Below are 13,633 nucleotides of genomic sequence, written 5' to 3'. Positions count from 1 at the left end.
CAGTGCACTCATTTTACCACTTACTTATTTATTTATTTATTTATTTATTTATTTATTTATTTTTAACAAAAAACCACAAACCATAATTCCAACCCAATATTTGATTACACCAACACCAGGGCACTTTCATTTGGGTGTTGGGTCTTGCTGTGTGATTGACCCCATGTCTTGCTGTCTAGGGCTGGGCAATGCCTTGGCCAGTGCTTTCCATTCCATCCAAGCAATTAAGAACTAAGATGGTGAATTATGCTGCAGAACATTTCCAACAGGTCTGAAGAAATAGATACAGTAATAATCCTGAAGTCAGGGGGCACCAGACCTCCATATAAACAGAGTGCCTCCCCTGTAAATTCACTTTCATTAAATATCTTTGACAGTGTAAGGAGAACAGGTGTTGAGTACTGTCCAAGTGAGGATCTTCATGAAAAGCATGGGGAGGGACAAGCTCAGGAAAAAAGGGTGTAACAATTTCTTTAGTAGATTCAGCAATAAGTGTGAGACGTTGTAAAAAGTTAAGAAAGAAGGGTGACTGTGCACGATAAACAACATGAAGTGCAGAATGATCCTGTTTAGAGCACCTGGATGTGGATTATTTCAGCACTAATACAGAGTTGTGAATTTCAACACTCAGTTCTTGGTTGGCAAAGCCCTTGATAAGATTGAGAAGGGATTCAGGACTGTCGCACTGCACACCACTGCTAAAAGGATTACATGCTTGTTATACAGAAACACGCTGTACACAGTGGGACTGCAGTTATTTTCTTTTTTTAAAGTCTAGGCTTGGATGTCTGTTGAGCCTAAGCTAGAATTATACAGCAGCACCAAAAATGTATATCCAAGCAGATAAGAAATGAGAGTGTACTGCTGCTAGACTAACTGTGTGATAAAGGATCAGATATGCTTCGGATAACAAGGAGTTACCTGAAAGGGATGGAAGTCAGTAGAGTTTGTACAGGAGCTGAGAGGGAGGGAGTGCATGAATGGATCTGAAAGGGATGGAAGTCAGTAGAGTTTGTACAGGAGCTGAGAGGGAGGGAGTGCATGAATGGATCTGAAAGGGATGGAAGTCAGTAGAGTTTGTACAGGAGCTGAGAGGGAGGGAGTGCATGAATGGATCTGAAAGGGATGGAAGTCAATAGAGTTTGTACAGGAGCTGAGAGGGAGGGAGTGCAGTGAATGGATCTGAAAGGGATGGAAGTCAGTAAAGTTTGTACAGGAGCTGAGAGGGAGGGAGTGCATGAATGGATCTGAAAGGGATGGAAGTCAGTAGAGTTTGTACAGGAGCTGAGAGGGAGGGAGTGCATGAATGGATCTGAAAGGGATGGAAGTCAGTAGAGTTTGTACAGGAGCTGAGAGGGAGGGAGTGCATGAATGGACAGGCCAATTAAGAATACGAGCATCATGGGAAATAATGATTCACCTCAACCTGTGTGAAGGGGTGAGGCTGAACACTCTTGTGAACAGTATATCCTGTGTTATTTGTTTCAGACTTCATTGATGTATTGGTTTATACATTCATTTATAAATCCTGTTATATTAATGAATACATTTCAAGCAGTTAGTTTGAATATTTTAATATTTGTCCCAGCACTATCACTACCATAGAGTTTTTGTACAGCTCTGGATGAATTATTTCCTGCGATGCCCAGATTGGCCAGTGGACTGCAGTGTGGAGACTGGATCAGGTCACACATCTATGAAGCAGGGGAGGCTTTGGCCCCCTTTAGGGTGGTTAAAGGAAAGGGTAATTGAGGTGGACTTGGCACACAGAGAGAGGACTGGTAGGATGAGGTACAGATTGTGGAGTGGCGGTCTCTTTGGAGGGATGACCCCTCTCACACGCTGCTCCCTGCAGTCTAGGCGTACATGGTCAGCTGCAGCCACTGCACACAAACAAGAGAGGAAAAGCGTTACAATCTACTTCACTGGCACTCCAAGAACAAAGGACACTGGGGGCTAATTCAGATTCTGGGAATGGCTGAAAATGTTCGAATGCTATGTTTGTCTGAATAGACAAGATTCACCTCCATGTTATTATAAAATAGAATACATTACGTTATGATTAAAAAAGTCTTTTAAATATGGCTTTCCAAAAGCTACAAATCTCCACGTTTACTGTGCAAGCTGTGGATACAATTTTCTAGTGACAATTACACTTAAGAAGAAACAAAACTGTCAACAAAATAATAAATACATATTTTTAAAAAAATGCAATGCTGTTTAGCTGCAAATGGGGGAGGGTCTGTACTTACAAACCTACGTATAAATGACTGGACCTTGCTTTCTAATAAATGAACAGTGATTATGCTCATCGCAGCACCGTCATGTCCTATAAGATATAATCTATTGTTTTTCCAGGAACTCTGCAAGCGAGGTACTGATCATGGCTTTACTAGCCTGTCACAATATTAAGATCCACTAGTTTAAATAGAAGCCCTGGGTGTACTTATTAAGTGATGTCATAACCAATAGGTTCCATTCATAGAACACTCTGATATAAATAAATCCAGTGCTATAAATGACCAAGAAAAGCTTCAAACACCATTTATACGTGAAAGCCCTTGAAACATTGTTTGTGTAGAGCATCCTCCACATGGAAAAGAATGAGGTCAACGATCATCAAAATGGACATTTTTAACACCTGCCCTGGCACACTTTTCTCAATCACATCTGGTTATCAACCCCAAATGGGGGAGACACCACCAGAATTGGTACATAAGCTAGAATGACCCTCCCATGCAATTATTAAATACATTCAAAACCCTCTTGGGCTTCCATACACTTTAAGCAATAGTATTTAAATGGTTGCTTGTTACCAATTCATTTGACTTACCTCCAGCACAGAGAGCTTGATCACTCCGTCACCGTCCTTATCAAAGGCCTGGAATGCTCCTGAAATAAGATTGAATGAGTCAGAAAAGCAACACAGAAAGGACAGAGCCACTGGGGCAGACAGCTCACATTGATATACCAGCTAACTGGGTTAAAAGTCATCTAATTACAAGTAACTGCAGTGAGAGATGAAAATGTGAAAACATGCAGTTGGCAGAAGCACCTGTATGCAAATATGTTTTTTCTCAGGTATCTGATTTATAGCATTACTGCGAAGATACTGGCCAGTGAAAGTCATCGTAAATGCAAGACAGTTCATTAGCAGTTTACGGGATTAAACACAAGTAAATCAGAAAGGTCCATAGGATTCTATGATGCAAGTCTGGAGAAGATCTGTGGACAATTCAAGGCACTTATTACAGTGTGACAGACATTATCAGTGCATAAGGGCTTCGAATGAGGACCCAACCCTGTCAGCCTTAGTGAAGAGAACTTACTGAACATCCCCTCCAGCCGCACCAGGCAGCAGATGAAACTGTCGAAGTCGATGTTCATCTTCTCGTCCGCGTAGCGCATGGTGATGATGTCATACAGCTGGTTATTGAGACGGAATCCTGAAACGAGGCTCGTTTTTAAATGTCATTTTAGTGTAAAACCGCATACTTACATTCAGTAGGAACCACGTGTGGCATTTGTTTAACCGGTCAGTATGTGTTTTGCACACTAGATGGTGCTACGTGGAATTGGAAGGACTCTAATTGAAATATTTCTGTTCACCTAACCTACCAATTTACCTGTAAACTAAATCTATATTATAAATACAATATTCTGTGTCTGGAGAGAGTCTGGATGCTTTATATTGCTATAGCAAGACAACCAATAAGAAATACAATATTATCGTTTCTTTATAAATATATAGTATGTGCATGCAGGCCTTTCGTTGAGTATATTTCATCTGCAGCGTTAGAATTAAAAAAACAGCTCTGTTTCTGTGTTTATTTGCTTCACAGCCATATTGTTTGTGGTCAATAAAGCAAATAAGAATAACTTTGTTTTTAAGACCAAGTTTTTGCTATAGTTACAATGTAAGGTTGTAGTTAATGCATACCCCATCAGTTATCTAAAGTATGCACTGTATTTATTGAAAGCACTCATGACTTCAAGGTAATGTTGCATTTTACTCACCCAACATACCGAGTCTCTCAGCACTCGCTTTGAGCAGCGCAGGAGAGCGCCTGTATATTTCCATACCAGTCCCATGCTTACCTGCATCATTGACAGCATTGCGCATCTCATAGCTGCTGATGGTTCCTGACTGGTCAGCATCGTAATGTTTGAAAGTGCCCTGAAAGAGGAGGCGTGATCACCACTTGGAAAACAAACTGGAGTTTAACCAACACTGGCCAGCAATTGCTAACATGGTTGAATTTACCTTCGGTTTCCTGATTTCAATGTGATTGTTATCAATACTGATAGCCTCTATCTGAGCACAGTTACGAAGGAAGATCAATCTGATTAAATGGCAATCGATGACTGACACGGAATCAGTCAATTTTGGGCACATATCTATATTCTTAGCTCTTTTTCAGGAAAATGACCAGGAATACAATATTTTGGAAGACCGTCATCAATCTCTAACAATTCAACAAAAATAGGAGACTCCACACCAGCCTAGTAGCGGAGCACCAGACCACACTCTGCCACTGCCTCACCTTGTGGATCATCTCCCCTACCTGCCACCGCTTCCCCTTGTGTATCATCTCCCCTACCTGCCACTGCTTCCCCTTGTGGATCATCTCCCCTACCTGCCACTGCGCCCCCTTGTGGATCATCTCCCCTACCTGCCACTGCGCCCCCTTGTGGATCATCTCCCCTACCTGCCACTGCGCCCCCTTGTGGATCATCTCCCCTACCTGCCACTGCTTCCCCTTGTGGATCATCTCCCCTACCTGCCACTGCGCCCCTTTGTGGATCATCTCCCCTACCTGCCACTGCGCCCCCTTGTGGATCATCTCCCCTACCTGCCACTGCTTCCCCTTGTGGATCATCTCCCCTACCTGCCACTGCTTCCCCTTGTGGATCATCTCCCCTACCTGCCACTGCGCCCCCTTGTGGATCATCTCCCCTACCTGCCACTGCTTCCCCTTGTGGATCATCTCCCCTACCTGCCACTGCGCCCCCTTGTGGATCGTCTCCCCTACCTGCCACTGCTTCCCCTTGTGGATCATCTCCCCTACCTGCCACTGCGCCCCCTTGTGGATCATCTCCCCTACCTGCCACTGCTTCCCCTTGTGGATCATCTCCCCTACCTGCCACTGCTTCCCCTTGTGGATCATCTCCCCTACCTGCCACTGCTTCCCCTTGTGGATCGTCTCCCCTACCTGCCACTGCTTGATCTTGTTCCAGAGGTGGTGGAACTCCTGCAGGTTCAGTCTGCCTGTGCCGTCAGTCTGAGCGCCAGCAGGGTTAGGAAAAACAAAACGCTTCACAAACCCCAAACCACAGTGCTGCTGTTCTATAGCAGTGCTTGTGTGTTTGTAAGGGCGGTGCTAACAGCACATGCACTGCTTCACCCCTGCTGTGTACATGTTTCGATTGTTTAAACTCAACCCTGCTTGTTTTTATATTTGTATTCACTCCTCCTGGTTACACTGCAGAATTAAACAGGATGACAATACATTGAAATCGATTTGTCCTATGAGTGTTTCCAGACCACGCTCCCTGCTCTGAATGAAATGAAGGCTATCGTGGGAAGAGAAACCCAGCTGTGCTGTTGCTGAAGTGAAAGGCTCACCCCACTCCACCTCTTAGCCCCTCTTTATATAAATATATACATATATAGCAGAATAAGCACTTAATAAATAGCCTATACAGCTATGGCCAAAAGTTTAGCATCACCTAGAATTTTAGGATAGAGAAAATACTATATATATATATATATATATATATATATATATATATACACAGTGCTGCCTCGCTATAACGCGGGCCTCGGGGGACACGCAACATGAGCGTTGTAACCGAAGAGCGTTATAAACGGGGGAGGGGGTGGGGGGCGCCGCGGGACACAACACACATCTGACTAAAATACAAAATAAAATAACTCCCTCTCTATAATGCACATATAGTGAAGCAAAAACACAACTTTCTGTGAATTAACCATGCATAAAGCACCATGTAATCAACGCTGGATCGTTTTAATGAGCGTTTTAACTATAAATAGCCTGGCTAAACGGCGGTCGGGACTTCAGTTCGAAGCAACAGACAAGCAAACCAAGTGCGAGAAGGAGAGCGGGTCGGGAGAGGGGGGGAGGGGACGAGGGAATGGGCTCGCCCCAGGTTCGGCTGCCGGAGCGGGGCTGAAGCGAAACCTGCAGCTCCTCTCACAGCAAAAAAGTAAATACATTAGGAAAAATAACCACGTAATAGGCCTAATATTTATTTAGTTATAAAATGAATGCTGAAGATGTCTGTGTTATAAAGTGCCAGTGCAGCTTTTCTTCAGTTCAGATACTGTATCAAAAGGGAGAGACAGAAACGAAAGTTAGACTGAGAAGTTGTTTACAGTCTGAACACCGGTACTGTATTTACTGTAGAAATATTGCATGAAATCACTAGTATAGGGAATTGGGGACATGCTGTAGGAGCGTTATATCTGAGGCGTATATAATTTTAATCTTTAATTTAACCTCATGTATCAAAGAAACTACCAAATGAGTCTACCGGAAGCCATAATAGTAGTGCAGTATTTCATGTCACATTTTTTGTCAGTTTTTCATTAAGTATATGGAAAACTACAAAGCGGTATGTAATTCACTATGTTAACGTAACATTATTCAGCAGGTTTCATTTGACTTTATGAAGCAAAATTAGTTAATACTATAGAGTAATGCAAAACTTTTGGCCATAACTGTAGTTTCATCTAAAGCAATACTATTTGCTAAATAAGGTATTGCCTTTGACCATATGGATTTGTGTAGGTTTGTGGCTTTCCACTGTAGCACTCTATCTCAAGGTAGGACTGCGGATACATCCATGAGCGCGATCATGCTCCTGCAGGACTCCAGCCTGAACCCGTCTGTCTTCAGGTCCTTGTCTGAAAGGAGGGACACACATTGAAACACAGAACAAGCACTGGAGACACAGCCCCCTGCATGCAGGAAGCAGATCAACTCTACCCACCTACTACAAAGAAACCTAATGTTATAATCAAGGTGTATTTAATTTTCAGGTATAGTAATAATTTGTTGACTTACGCTTTGAAACAACCCTGTTGAGCACATTCTTCAGTTCGTGAGCCGTGATCTGCATGTCCTGTAAAAAAGGGAGCAGTGTGGGTGAGCTGAGCAGGCAGGCTGGTGCTGCGGGACAATGGGGTGCTCTGGGGAGGCTGTTCTCAGGAGAACGGGGTGCACTGAGGAGGCTGTTCTCAGGAGAATGGGGTGCACTGAGGAGGCTGTTCTGGGAGAACGGGGTGCACTGAGGAGGCTGTTCTCAGGAGAATGGGGTGCACTGGGGAGGCTGTTCTCAGGAGAATGGGGTGCACTGGGGAGACTGTTCTCAGGAGAACGGGGTGCATTGGGGAGGCTGTTCTGGGAGAATGGGGTGCACTGGGGAGGCTGTTCTCAGGAGAACGGGGTGCATTGGGGAGGCTTTTCTGGGAGAATGGGGTGCACTGGGGAGACTGTTCTGGGAGAACGGGGTGCACTGGGGAGAATAATGCTACATCTGCCAGAATAATGTTACATCTTGTGTGTGCAAAATGTGGCTTTGGGGTGGGCAGGGGGTCAACATAACCCGATAAAATATAAACTTGGTTCTCTTTTATTTCCCTTTTTTCTATATACTTGCAGGTACAAAAAAAAGACGGTGCGCTTGGGAATTCAGGTTCCCTTTTTACATGCTGTCACTTAACGTGAAACACACTGCCCAGTTTAACCATGTTCAATTAAAGAAACAAGGGATTCATGTAATTACTGGACTGTTAAAGCAGAAACAAGACTGTGCATGCGTGCTTTAATAAATAAAGCAATGTAATATAACGATACCCTCCGAGATACGATCGTTTTATATATCCGATGGACCCCTGGAACCAATTCAATTGGATAAGACAGGTTCTACTGTATTAGGGAATACATTATGTCCAGTTCCCCATCCAGCAGACTAGTCTAGTCAGCAATGTGAAAATATGACTGGACTGGTTTAAGTGTAACCTGATTGGAAAGGGAACTTGACTGACAATTTAGCCTGGCCATACGTATAAAGGAGGAGCCGGGAGACAGCTTGCCTGCTTTGACTGCCCATCTATCCTTCAACAAGAATATTCCAGTCGCTGTGTCTCCAATCAACTACTTGATTATATGACTCTCCCATAATTCCATACCGGACAATTATGCCAAAAAACAGTCCCTCATAAAAAAGCTTATTATTTGAGGTAAGCATAGCGAACAGCTCTGCATTCAAGGAGAGATCTCATAAACACATGTGTTAGCTTTAAAATCGACTGGGCTCTATTCTGACCGCTTGTACAATTACAATCTCCTTATTGTCTGACATTTCTGATAAAATATCATATAGTATTGATTGGTTCATACTTCAGTCTTGCGATCACTGGGAGATGGTTGTGTGATGGTTATGCGATGAGACCAGCTACAGTATAGATTGCCAGACAGTCGCACGACTAGAGATGAGTGAACGATCAAAGTATGAACTACTGCTCTCTATTTTTTCCCTTGGTTCTTCAAAAGAACAGGAAATCTAGAACAGACTCACGATTCAGGGATGTCTAATAAAAAAAGGAGAAAATTCCATGTTAATGTTAAAAATGAAATATTAGAGCTAAGCCAATTTACTCATCTAGGTTTCACATTATATAATTTTGCAATTTCAGTGTCATCCTGGTGTATTTCTAAAAACAGCTCAAAGCTCCCCTGTAGGCTCTCTAGAGCTCTTGGGATCATGTCTAACCTCCAGGTACATCTGCTACACCCCAGTCTGACGTGACCCCTGCAACATTCTGCCATTAGTGGGCATAAGAAACACCTTGCTTCTTCTGTGTGGCATTTCTTACACCCATTAAAGACAGTGCTGTTTAACATGGTTTTGAATTGGTCTGGAATCAGTCTGTGTCCAGATACTCTGAAGGGACCGGGCTGATTGGAAAGGCTGCTCCCATTACTCACATCTCCTGCGATCTGTTTGAAAATAGTCCTGAACTGCTTGTCCTCTTCACTCTCCTCTCCAGCAGAGGCAGGGGCCGGCTGTGGAATACGAGTACAGACATTAGAACCCCAGTTGCAATCTGCACTGTGCCACGTACCCAGTTTAACAGGCTTTCACCTTGCTTATACTGTGCAGGCCGGTTACACATTGTTCACCAGCGCTGTTCATTCGCCACGTGACATTTTAATACCCTGTACTGTTCAGTTATTGTGCTGTACTCCTGTTCACTATGCTTTACTAAATTTTGCCATGCTTTTACCGAGGTTTACTGCACACTTTAATAAAGAATGGCAGCACCAGCTCTGCTGTTTTTGCAAACCCCATGTCAGCCTGCGTAGCCAGAGGCCATACCCCATGCCAGCTTACTGTAAATAAGAACTAATGAACCAACTGCAAATATGCAAGCCAAAAAACAGACTGCCTTCATCACCGGCTGTCGAGGGAGAAGGGATCCAGAGAACTAACCCTTAGGGCTAGAGGATACCAATCGATTTCCTTTCATTAAAAAGCAGCCAGTGTCACTGGAATTGCATTATTATACTGTCTTTACTATGTCATGGTGTTTACAATCATTCGCAGTGGTTCTGGTTCTGCTCCTCCAATATTCGCTTGTTAATTGTTCTCTGAATGTCCCTTTACCTGGATTTGAGCTGCTTTGAGCTTGTCTGGAGAATCCTAAGTGCCAGCACTGGACAGCCCTCCTAATGCCCCAGCTGCTCTCTGTCTACTCAATATAGGAGCAGCAGAACCCCGGGCCACTCAGTGTTTCTAAGCACAATAAGATCGTAAGGGGAATATAAAAAAAGAAATTCAAATGACATTTGAAGCCACTTAAGGCGGGATGAGGTAGGTAAACCAGTTTGTGAAATCTCCCTACCTACCCAGCGCCTGTGCCATCTGCAGTCTACAGTCCAGTCTGCAACTGGGAATTACACATTGCTCAAAGATTGACAATAGTTCTCAGATTTTTTGTCTAATTCCCATTTTTGTAGTGGTGGTATTTCCGTGACAGCCTTCCATTCTGCTGATATACATGCAATGGCATGCGATGTTCAACAAGTAACTTCCTCCATCAGAGAAGTGAGTTGGAGAGACAGAGTTCTGCCAGCGAGCTGCAGTGATAACAATTCAACCCGGTTTGATCTCAGTCTGATGCTCATTTCAGTTAGTTTTCGCCACAGTTCCAGTGGCAAATGGAAATGTGGCATTAGTTTACAGTATATAGACTAGAATTATACTGTCTTGTATCTCCATCCAAATAAGCATGCTTCTGAATCTTCTACCACACATCCGCACAGCACTTGCACCTCCTTCTAGACTGGCCTTGCTCACAGTATGCACAGGCAACCCCATTCTCAAGAAGAACATCTGAAAAGCCACTAATAAACTACTGCTTTCTCAACATACATACAAATTACACCCCTTGCAATACTGAGCGAACTGCCTTCAGTCCCAAGTCATGCCAACCAGAGAAAAAAAAAACATGACTTTCTATATCAGCTCAGAACCCACCCAAAGATTAAGTACTCTTAATATCCATCACTCTATACAATCTATTATAGCCTGGTTACTCTCTGAAGTCTTCTAAACTAAAAAAAAAATGTAATTACACGGTAATTAAGCAGTGTAAAACATGTTTACACTGCTTACAAGCAGATAGAGCCAATATTTTGTAAAACGTGTCTTGGGTTCTGGGGTAGGCTTGTGAGCTAATCCAGAAAGCCAGGGGTTTACTGCAAAAGAGATTAATGCTCCTCTCTCTTCCCAGCATGCTACAGGGAATGAAACCACCACCTTCTTCTTCCCCATTGTCTTTGTCTCCTCTTCCTGCATGTAGTCGTCAGTGTTGAGCTCCTTATTGGCCTTAGCTCTATCAGAAACAAAGACGATTGGCTGGGAGGAGGAAACAGGAAGGGGAGGGGTTACTGAGGGAGAGGCATGGGGGCTTGGCGGATGCAGACAGCAAGGGTGTTTGATCCCGTTGACGAGAGGACGACAAATACATTTTTAAAGATAAAGGTTGTAACGATTAAGCCTCCCGAAAGAATCATTAACAAGCACAAACAAGTTGTATACATTACTACAGCTTTCATGTTTCGAAGAACAGACGTGTACAACACGTAAGTGTACATGGAAAAGACTATAAAACAATATATATATAAAACAAACAAATCTTACTTGACCCTGTACAAGCACTACTTCAAATCAAAGTGCAGCATCTACATTCAGCATGCATACAACTCCTGCTGCCTTGTGGATCACTTTGAGAACAGAACCCTCACATGTTGACAGCTACAGTACATTAGTAATGATTGGAAGGTTAAGCACCAGTATGGGTTAGGCCATGCAGAGATCTCTTTCATTGATCTCAATGGTAAATACATTCAAATATGGACCATCCCTGATGTTTTATACAAACAGAAATACACTTAAGGGCAGGGTTGTAGTGGCAAAAAAATGCCTTATGGTACATTATAATCAGTTAACCTTTACTAAAGTTAAGGTCATTTGTCCATCTGAAATAATGTACTTCATCTGTCAATCACAAACCAATTTTTGCCTTAGAGCTTAAAGAAAACGTGTCGACTAAAAAATTCACTATCCTCAACTCCACAACCATGCACATTCTGAAGTGAAATCTCCAGAGAAAACAAAATGCCCCCTCACAGCAAAACAAACATGATTATCAAACCATGCAATCTTCAAAATACTAAAGGAAACGTGACAAACTGAAACGCTGAATGATAAAGTGTGAGGGATCTCTTAATGGCACCACTACGAGGAATGCGTATGTGCCGATTTTGCATTTGCATTGCCCAGGTGTGAATGTCACTCGTTACAAATCTTTTAAAATAATTACACTTGGTTTTCTATACCAAGAAAAACATGATCAAACATGCTCCTCTGCACCTGTAGTCCTTGGAGGTTGTTGTTATGTCAGCATGTGTAACAGGGCGAGGCTGGGTGAAACGGGCGACCATGCACAGCGCAAGCGACCGTCTTAACGATGCAAAAGAGCCAGGCTCGTCTACAGAGCTTTTAACCTCACACAACACAATCCCAAACGGCAGAGCATCACACAACACCTGGGTGAACACTTGTGTTTTACTACAGTGTGAGGGGCTTTGCTTGTTTGTTGTTTTACTTCCCAGGTGTTCAAAGCACTCCACCCAGGGATCGGCATGCACACCCCCAGCCTGTCATGCACACTCTCAGCCTGTCATGCACACCCCCAGCCTGTCATGCACACCCCCAGCCTGTCATGCACACACACACGCACGCACGCAGCATACACACACACACACACACACACACACACACGGGCTGTACCTTCTGCTTTTTCTTAGGCAGCTAAGGAGCATCATAAAGGAGAGAAAAGGCATTGTCAATTGGTCATTGTTGATTTTGTAAATGAAGTGAATTGGAAGCAGTAAAGCTTGGTAAATATAGCTGTCTATGCTACTGATGTGAACAGCCATCTGAAACGCCTTTGAAGCAGATGGCTCAGATAAAAACAATGTCACATTAAAATGATCTACAGCATCCATCTACTGCCTGTATCTATACTGTCATATTGAACTATACATTACAGTACAGTGAAGAGTTCTGTGTAGGATTGATTTCCACCACACAGGGCACTTATATTATACACAGTCCTTCACAACATTCTTCATGACCTGAATGCTTCAGTTAGTTTTAACATTTAAACTCAAAAAGTTAAACAATTTGTTCCCAGTAAAATTGAAGAAAGAATACCTGTAAATTGATTCGACCTGGAATAACGTCCAATACTTTAATAATGCTTGTTCCATGCACAAGTATATTTAACATTTTTTTAAATCAATAATCTAATGGAAGGGGACATTTTTTAACCCAATGCTCACTCACGCGTTAAAACCCCAGGATTGCCATTCCTTCTAGGGGTACACCGCATATCAATTTGACACAGTCAAACAGCCGAGGTAAAAACAGTCAAATAGGTTGCAACTTTAAAAATAACTTTTATACATCAAGTGTTTGATAATGTCTGGTGCACTATTTGTGAATGTACTGTTTTGTAAGACTTTGCGCAATACTTTAAAAGTTAGGGATACTATAAGAAACGTTATAAATTCAATGACAGTTGTTTAGACTAGAAGCCTTTCTCTGAAGACACTGAGAAAGACTTCTAGTCATTGAATTTCAATATGTTTTTTAGTACTTCTAAATGTAGCACTGTTGAGTGTTTAATAGTTATGGATGATATATCTTAAAACTACTTAGAGTGTTCATTTTTTTAATTACTGTTCTAAAATGTAATTGATGTGGTAATGGTTTGCAACCGAGACTGCACTTCTGTCCATCCGAAACCACACGCTTCACAACCACGTGCGATCAGTCGCTAGCAGTTTCTGAGGTGGACTGTCAGTGTTCTATTCGACTGGACGAGGAGTTGCCATTCGGTGCCCCCCTAATTCATTCACAGTCACGTTTCCACAATGTGTTATACAGGCAGTGTGAGGATTTGACTGCCGAGCCCTGACACGGCTGACTATTCCTCTGCTTTACTGATCAGCAGCTGGAAATTAAAGTTACTTCT

At 42.8% G+C, this 13,633-nt stretch overlaps 1 protein-coding gene across 11 annotated transcripts in view; it reads right to left on the bottom strand.

The window, feature by feature from the left end:
- Positions 1–1,558: 1,558 nt before the first annotated feature.
- capn3a (calpain 3a, (p94)) overlaps positions 1,559–13,633 on the bottom strand; it is a 50,033-nt gene continuing 37,958 nt past the window's right edge. For 7 of the 11 annotated variants that reach the window (XM_058987266.1, XM_058987267.1, XM_058987271.1 and 4 more), the window contains 10 exons: positions 12,385–12,405; positions 10,849–10,947; positions 9,015–9,092; positions 7,089–7,146; positions 6,864–6,928; positions 5,214–5,282; positions 4,099–4,177; positions 3,330–3,446; positions 2,834–2,892; positions 1,559–1,883 (listed from right to left, as the gene is read on the bottom strand). In XM_058987266.1, coding sequence (XP_058843249.1) covers positions 1,857–1,883; positions 2,834–2,892; positions 3,330–3,446; positions 4,099–4,177; positions 5,214–5,282; positions 6,864–6,928; positions 7,089–7,146; positions 9,015–9,092; positions 10,849–10,947; positions 12,385–12,405 — 672 coding nt within the window. In that variant the 3' untranslated portion in view covers positions 1,559–1,856. The remainder of the gene's footprint in view (positions 1,884–2,833; positions 2,893–3,329; positions 3,447–4,098; positions 4,178–5,213; positions 5,283–6,863; positions 6,929–7,088; positions 7,147–9,014; positions 9,093–10,848; positions 10,948–12,384; positions 12,406–13,633) is intronic. The other 4 variants (XM_058987270.1, XM_058987274.1, XM_058987275.1 and 1 more) reach the window with 2 other exon arrangements.

Source organism: Acipenser ruthenus, chromosome 15 (genome assembly GCF_902713425.1).
Source record: "Acipenser ruthenus chromosome 15, fAciRut3.2 maternal haplotype, whole genome shotgun sequence".
Classification (NCBI taxonomy): Eukaryota; Metazoa; Chordata; class Actinopteri; order Acipenseriformes; family Acipenseridae; genus Acipenser; species Acipenser ruthenus.
The sequence above is the reverse complement of the archived record's forward strand: the minus strand, read 5'-3'. Positions and strand labels throughout refer to the sequence as shown.